At 44.6% G+C, this 8,242-nt stretch overlaps 1 protein-coding gene across 3 annotated transcripts in view; it reads right to left on the bottom strand.

Moving 5' to 3' along the window:
* Nucleotides 1–8,242, bottom strand: part of ACIN1 (apoptotic chromatin condensation inducer 1) — a 38,929-nt gene that overhangs the window by 18,667 nt on the left and 12,020 nt on the right. For all 3 annotated transcript variants that reach the window (XM_045287715.1, XM_045287716.1, XM_004698473.2), the window contains 3 exons: nucleotides 6,212–6,300; nucleotides 2,368–3,660; nucleotides 1,369–1,590 (listed from right to left, as the gene is read on the bottom strand). In XM_045287715.1, coding sequence (XP_045143650.1) covers nucleotides 1,369–1,590; nucleotides 2,368–3,660; nucleotides 6,212–6,300 — 1,604 coding nt within the window. The remainder of the gene's footprint in view (nucleotides 1–1,368; nucleotides 1,591–2,367; nucleotides 3,661–6,211; nucleotides 6,301–8,242) is intronic.

Raw genomic sequence — 8,242 nt, 5'->3', positions numbered from 1 at the left:
AACGATGTACAAATGCGCTTTACACAATTGATGTGTGTATGGATTGGGATAACAGTTGTATGAGCCCCTAATAAAATGTTAAAAAAAGAAAGAAAATGGAACGGAAAAAATATGGTTTAAAGGTAGGTTCTTCAAAACTCTTTTGATGCCAGCAATCAACTGATTACAATCCAATTTTTTTTGAGAAAGCTGATGAAGCGGTTCCTTTAGGGAAGGAAAAAAAAGCTCTGAGGAAGACCTGACCCTGATGTGGGAAACAGAAGGATTTCTCCTAAGTTGTCTCCCCCAAATATATGCCAAACTTAGCTGCTTGTGAATGACTATACACTTGGAGGTCATCGGAGTAGCCATCTAGAGCAAGCAGACACCGCTGTTTATCCCACAACAAGTAGGGCCCACTCCCTTCTGATAAGGATAGCAGTTGTCTGTTTCCTTGTAGGAGACACCAGAGAGGTCAAACCCACCCAAGGATGACCAAGGTTAGGCCGCCATCATGAACCTACAGTCCGCCCATCTTGTCACATGTATACCTAGACCTTCCCATTCCGATGGGTACATCCCTAGCTCATCCCTCCTGTTACGCTTATGCCTATCACACATCCCCTTCCTATGATGTGTATGCCTATTGTACTGCCCCTTCCTGTGACGTGTGGTTACCTGTAATCATGTCCCCCTAATGAGATATAACACTTGGTTAACAATAAAGTGGAGGCTCTCCTGCTCTCCCTCCGCTCCCAAAGCTCTCTCCTGCTCTCCCCCCACGAGGACCACCAAGCAGGGCTGGAGTGAGCATGCTACCATGAATTGTGTCTGACTCCATTATTCCAATCTCTCCTCTACCTCTCATGCTCTCTCTGACTTTACTATAATCTTTACTTATTATCACTGTACAATTGTGCCTACCAGACCTGTGATGATTTGTTGAGGATTCTCCTCGCCCCTAACCCTGAGAGTCCTGAGTAAGAAGGCTGCTGCTCAGCATCCTGTAGAGCAGTGGTTCTCAACCTTCCTACTGCTGCCGCCCTTTCCTACAGGTCCTCATGTTGTGGTGACCCCCCCCAACCATAACATTATTTTCGTTGCTACTTCATCACTGTCATTTTGCTACTGTTATGAATCGGACGACCCCTGTGAAATGGTCGTTCGACCCCCAAAAGAGTCATGACCCACAAGTTGAGAATCACTGTTGTAGAGCTTACAACCAGGGAGCTGGAAAAGAGTTATGAGAGACCTAATGGGTATCACCATAGTCTACGTTTCTACTGACCCTTGAGAGATCAACTTTTCAGTTTTTGTAGTCCCCTTTGGGGGCTGGGGATGGGTGGGAAGAGGAAGGAGGTAGCGTAGGAGAGACAAAATATAGCCTACCCGCTCGAGTTGTAACCGCTGGGTCACATCCTGTTCAGATGGCTCCGGCTGGTTCATCCGTCTCACTTGGATAGTGGACAAGGAGGCAGTAGCAGGCCTCTCCTTTGGCTCTAGGACCTGCAGCTGGAGCACTGATGGGGCTGCAAGCTCCTGGCCAGAAGAGAGATCTTTGGTTTCAGTGTAGCTGGTGCTGCTGTCCCTGGAGACTCCAGGGCTCAGAGACTGAAGGAATGAAAAACATAGTCATTGTAAATGGCTACAATATAAATTCAGATAATCATGGAATTTTCTAATTTTCAACGACCCAACGCAACTACATCAACTCTTCCATCCCTTTGCTTATCCCTGTGTCAGTCGGTTATCCCCCTGGCTCCTTTAAGAGTCATCCACAAATCTTTAGGAAGTTCCAACTAGGTATGGCGGGTACTGTAAAGACATCTCCATGTCCTCAAGGAGTTTACAGTCTAGCAGAGATTATTTCTCTTGAAGCAAAGGGACTGAGAGTGAAAAATGGGTTCCATTCAGTTATCAGTGAATTACTCTAAAATTGATTGTGGTGATGACTGTACAGCTTCTTAATAAGATCAAACTATTGAATCATATGATTTGTGAATTTGATGCCAATAAAACTCTGTTTAAAGTCAGTGAATTAACCATGAGACCCTGAAATGGGGGAATAATCAGAGAACGAAGAATTAGAAGAGGCATTTCCCATGCCTGTATGACTGCATGAGGGATTTTCCCGAGGGGAAGAAAACATGGGTGTACAGATAGGGCACAGGTTCCCCAACTCATGGGGCCTACCCCCTCTCCATAAAAAAAAAATCACGCCAACTACCCAGCAATTAAACATTTTGTATTAAAACCCACAATGTAGGATACAGTATAAATATCTGCTTTTGTACCCTCCCCCACCCCACCCCAGGGGGAGGCAGCACCACCCACTTTGGGAAGCACTGAACCAGAGTACCGATGCACCCAGGATTCACCCGAACTCACTTTTCTGCTGTTGCTTGATGCTGAACGAGAACGGGAACGGGAACGGGAACGGGATCGTGACCTGGACTCGGATGTTGATCTGGACCCTCTCTTGGGTCTACTACGAGGGTTAGCGTGAGAACGTGCCTGGGATCCATCTTTCTGCTTGGATCTTGGAGGGGAATGAGATCGAGAGCCTGAGCTGTCAGGAGAGCGAGACCGTGACCTAGAACTGGAGGATGAAGACGAGGAGGACCGGCTAGAGGATGAGGAGTCAGCTGTCTGTTGTTTCAACCTGTGACCCGGAAGAAAAGAAGGCGCAGCCCTTCTGTCTTCCTCTTGTTCCAAAGATGGCTGTTTCGGCGATTCCTCATCGGTCCCTTTGGCTGGTTCTAATTCTTCATTTACAGGGAATGGCTGAGCAGAGATTTCTGACTCAATTTCAACATTCTTCTGAACTGAGGATTCTGCCAATGTGCTTTTTGGAACTTGAGGCAGGACACTTTCCTCAGGTACTTTCTCTGTAGGACATTCTACTTTGGTGTCTGCAGTACTTGACAAAGGAGGCAGGCCTCCCACCAACTGGACAGTATGCTCAGTTATTAGTAACTCCCTGGCCTTAGTATCAGGATTAGGAGGAGATAACTGAACCAGAACAGGGGGGGCAGGGCCTTCCATGGGCTCGACTTCTTCACTCCGGAGTTGTGTATTCAGCGGTGGTGAAGAGGCTTCCTTGGTCAGCAGAGGTGGCAGGGTCTCCTCCTCACTGGCAGTTTGCTCTGGCGGTAGCACAGGCGGGACCTTCTCCAGATCTTCAGTCAGCTGAGGAGGGGAGGGGGACTTGGATTTTTCCTCCAAATCTTCTGAAGATTTTCTCTCTCTTTCTCCTCCTCCTCCTTCAAGTGAAGGAGTTGTTTTCATCTCTTTCTCTTGCTCATGTCTGGCCACATGACTTCTTCGAGCCTCTTCCTGGGACCTGGTCACTCTCCCTCCCCTCTCTACTCCTTCCTGTTCCTGGGGTCTTACCGCCTGGGGTCTCTCATCCATCACCTCCTCTGTCAGTGCTTTAGGCACCTCCTCCCCCTCCTCTTCACACTGTTTAAGGTTTGCTGCTTCTTTAGATTTTTGTCCCCCATTTTCCTCCTCCTCCTCCTCCTCCTCTTCTTCCTCCTCTTCTTCTTCCTCCTCCTCCTCCTCCTCCTCTTCTGTTTTCAAATTTCGATCTGCTCGAACCCTCAGATTTCTGGAAGGTGCTTCTTGATCCTCTTCCTCCTCAGCAGCCTGGCTGCCCTCAGAAAGCTTAGATGCTCTTGCCTGAAATCAAGGATATATAATGGCTCCAAATGCATTTGCTCATACTTAACCGAGAAGAAGAAAAAAAAATCCCACAAGACACACTTAGGAAGAAGAAACAATGATGTATGCGAGAGAGACAGATATGAAAGAAGGCAGTTGTAATTATTTATGAACTCTAGGCACTCAAAACATACCAATCCCCAGTCATACGCAATGTCAGGCTCCAAAAACAAGGTCCTTATATGAAAATTAGTATCATGCAAAATCAGACCACCCATTTGTCCAAAATTTTTAATTTAAAAACTATGATCACAGAAAGAAAAACAGCTATGATTTACTAATCTGCTCACCACCAAGTCACAGACTATTCCTCTGTAGAGGAGGCTGCCTGGGGAGACACAGCTAGATAATAAAGTCAGACTCAACGACAGGAGGGAGGTGGCCTTAGTACTTCGCCTCGTTCTAGTGCTGGATGGGAAATTCCCATGCAGAGCGGGTCAAGAGCCTGTGGCTCTGTCCTTCAGATCTGGTGAGTCACTGAGGCGTAGGGCTTTCTGCAAGTGTGCTGGGAACCAGGTCATGCATCCAGCCCCACTGAGGCCTGAGGCAGGACTCCGGTCCAATTCAGTTCCTTTTGTGATAGCTTTTAAACTCACATGCATTTCTCCCCAAATCCCCTCTAATGCTTCTTTCATTCTCCCCTCCCCATCCCTTTCCCCCAGCAATTTTGAGCTGCAAGGGCCTCAGGTCACATAGAAGCTAGGAACCCAGAACAGGTGCTAGTTGGCTTGTTGCTGATGGCAGGTCTGCCTGGAGGGTGCGGCCGTGAAGGAGGCTGGCCCTGTGTGCAGCTGGACACAGGGCCCCACTGGCAGGAGAACACAGAGGGCACTAAACAGAGCTTCCCAGAAGCTAACAGGAGACCCTTCCCGAGAGAGGCAAGGGCCTAAGCCATTCCTACCAGGCCTGCTGCTTCACTGATAGGCAGAATAATCATACATGCACTACTGTCAAAAGTGCAAAACAATGAATAAGTACGAAGCAGGTATAGAGAATTACCAAATGGAACACAATAAAGCTGCTATTAGTTCTTTTTGAACTTTAAGCTTATAAAAGAAATAAAAATGAAACATTTAAAAAGCAGAATACTGAACTACTATCACCATTTTGGCATATTTCTTTTCATTCTTTTCCCAATCATTTCTTTGCATAGCCATAATCACCCTGTGTTCTGCTCACTTAACACTGTATTTACAGTGTGAAGGATTTAATGGAATAATTATGTCATATCTTTTTCTAATGTGCTTTAAGTAGTCAGACCAACTTGCTACTCCCACCCTCCCACTTGCTAGTTTTTATAATTACGTTTCTTTCAATATACATTTGAAACTCTGAGGCTTAGAGAAGATCTGCATTTGAAATAAACCAGAAGAGATGACCAAAAGAAATACTGAGAACAGAGACAGATACCAACTCTGAAACAGTTTGCGAAAAGGAAAGCTACTCATAGCATTAGCTGAAAAATGACGGATGTTTTGGTAGCTGAGATGAAGTCAGTTGATATGGTCCTTCTAGCCAGAATCCCTCTGGCTAGAATGTATTTATGTGATGTATTTACAAATTCTGCTCTCTATATCTGTGGCTAGAAAAGGAATCCGAGTGGTGCAGAGGGTTTCATATTGGGCCGCTAACAAGGTCAGCAGTTTGAAACCACCAGCCACTCCGTTGGAGAAAGATGAGGCTGTCTATTCTGTAAAGTTTAATGGTTGTAGAAACCCAAAGGGGCAGTTTTACACGGTCTTATAGGGTTACTAGGGATCAGAATCCACTTGATAGCTGTGAGTTGATGCCTGTGTCTATAATCCCATTTTGGAAGGAGTTCTTGGCTAGGCAAATGGGCAAGATTAAAGTGAGGGTACGTCTCCACCTTAGTAGAGGATGTGAACCAAATCACCACCTTTTGTTTCCTTGGAGGTATGGTCAGCTAACAGACAAAAACCCTACGTCCATGAAAGCCATTCCTCTCAGAAGCACAGAGAAGCCCCAGGACCATTGGAAGGACAGCCACCAGAAAAGCATGTTCCAGGTTTGTCGGAGTGGTGGAGACTGATACCAAAGGCACCAGAGGCTGTGGCATGGAGACTACGAGACAGAACAGAGGGCCAAGAAACACTGTAAGGAAGAGCGACAGGAGGGCTTCTGGCCCACAGAGGCAGTGGCCAAGGGACCATGTGACTGAGACATTGAGGACCAGAGACTTGGTTGCTGGCTGAGAAGAGGCACTGATGTGGACCAATGACTGTATCCACATTGTTTAATGCTGCTGACATGTGGTAACCTGTTACCTTCCCTTATAGCCCCCCATAATTGAGTACTGCCTGAGTTCTATGCAGCCACTGCAACACATTACCCAACCAAGCAGAAAAGGAGCCTGTCCTAGGACTAACAGTTGGTGTCAGAACAGGGAAAGAAAGATGGAGGGTGGAGGCATGTGGCAAAAGGGAAGCCAGAGGAAGTCAGATATGGTCTCCCCCATGCTACCTTTTCCCCTACCAGGTATCTGAGTTACCTGTCTGACTCTAGATGATCGTCTTTCTCCTTTCCTCGGTCTCTCATCGTCAGATTCACCTTTCTCTTCAGACATAGAGGAGCTCTTACCTGTCAAATGAAAGAAAATAAGGTCAGAGTCATATGCACACTCGTTCCCAACTGCTTCCCCAACTCACACTCAGCATGGCATATGAACTCGTCAATATAGACCTAGGTTAACATCTTTGATTTCTCTGCTGAAAAAAACAGACAAAAAAACCTATACAAAGCCTTATGATTGAAGTCTTACTGCGAATTCTTGCTGCACATATCTAGAATATGTTGCTATCGCAAAGCCAATTCACATACTCTGAATGTATGTATACAATATATTAATAATAAATGTAAAAAATAACTCTGGAGGGCTTAAAATTATTTAGCAAAGATGCACACAGCCAAAGTACACACTTACTTCTATAAAGTGCTTTGTTATTCTGAATCAAAGCTCAATACTTCATTAAATTCTGTTACCTCTTTTTGGAGGGACTGCTTATTGCTACGACTTGCTAGGTTTGACCAAAATATTATGATTAATACACCAATCCATCTGAGAAGCTGTAATTCATCAACTAAGTAATTCCATCAATGGTGAGGCCTTAACACTTCTAGAAATTGCATTAAGCCAGTTAGGTGGGACTCCAGAGCTCAGCTCTCTAAATTAATTTTATTTATGAAATTAGAGTTCAAGGTGAATACCTCTACACCCCAAGGGTAGGAGTGGGGAGAGTCTACTATTAAAAGAAAACTTGATGAAAACTACCAATCTAGGTCATCCTGATAAATGAATCCATGTGAAACTGGGGAAAAATTTTCACTCACATTCCATGAAGGAAGACAAGTATGAGTAAATCATTTAACTAACGTGGATCTTAATGTTCTTACTGAGAAAGGGGGGTTGAGATTAGAAAATGTCTAAATTCCCTGCTAGCACTAAACTATTACTTCATGTAGCAATACAAATAGGGACATGAACAAGGTTAGAAAACAGCTTGGAAGCAATCATATTGCAGACACTCTGCTAGATGGGGCCCCAATTATAATGTAGGACAAGAGGCTTCAATGATCCAGAAAGCCAGGTTCTCCACTAACAGTACTTAAAACTGCTCAAATGAAGCAAGTGGTGAGCTGTAAGCCCAGGACTTCTCCCTTTATAATGATCAAAGGAACTAGTAGACTACAGGATTTTTATTCAACTGTATGATCACTTCGACAAGATCTCTGAATTCATGTATTTCACACATGCGCAAAAAAAGGAAGAAAAGAAAGACCTCACTACAGGTCTGTGTGTATGTGGGCACCGGGGTTCAAAAGTATGGTGACAGGCCAGACTCTTACACAAACATTTGAAAAATAAGCTGTCAGAGATCCACAGTGCGGTGGGTATAATAATCAACAATCACTTCACAATTCAATGACCTGGAGCAGGTTAAGTTACAAAAGCAGTTAAACAGAAAGGTATTTTCCAGAGTTTAAATCAAGTTCCTTTGCAAATATAAGGGGAAAAAGCTGATTTATCTTAGTTAAAAAAAAAGAAAGAAAGAAAGAAAGCTATGTCTAAGGTTGCCTAAAGACAAACGTATTAAGAGCTTTAGAACTGAGATTTTAAAGTTAGTGTGCATAAGCAAACAGTCTTTATTCAAAATGGGCACATAAGCAAATGTGGAGAAGAAAGCTGATGGTGCCTGGCTACCAAAAGATATAGCATCTGGGGTCTTAAAGGCTTGAAGATAAACAAGCGGCCATCTAGCAGAGAAGCAACAAAGCCCACAGGGAAGAAGCACACCAGCCTGTGTGAACATGAGTTGTCAATGGGAAAAGGTATCAGAAGTTCAAAATCAAGCAACCAAATTGGTGTGAAGGGGTGTGGATGAAGTGGAGACCTAAAACCCACCTGTAAGATAACTGGACAGTCCCTCTCAGAACGGCCAGGATGCAGTATAGCACTGATGAGCCACATAACTATCCTCTAGTTCTTTAGTATTTCCTTCCTTTACTAGTATGGTTTTTATTT

The sequence above is a fragment of the Echinops telfairi genome, unplaced genomic scaffold (genome assembly GCF_000313985.2).
Source record: "Echinops telfairi isolate 266 unplaced genomic scaffold, ASM31398v2 ScPeMD7_18;HRSCAF=68, whole genome shotgun sequence".
In the NCBI taxonomy this organism is placed as follows: domain Eukaryota; kingdom Metazoa; phylum Chordata; class Mammalia; order Afrosoricida; family Tenrecidae; genus Echinops; species Echinops telfairi.
The sequence above is the reverse complement of the archived record's forward strand: the minus strand, read 5'-3'. Positions and strand labels throughout refer to the sequence as shown.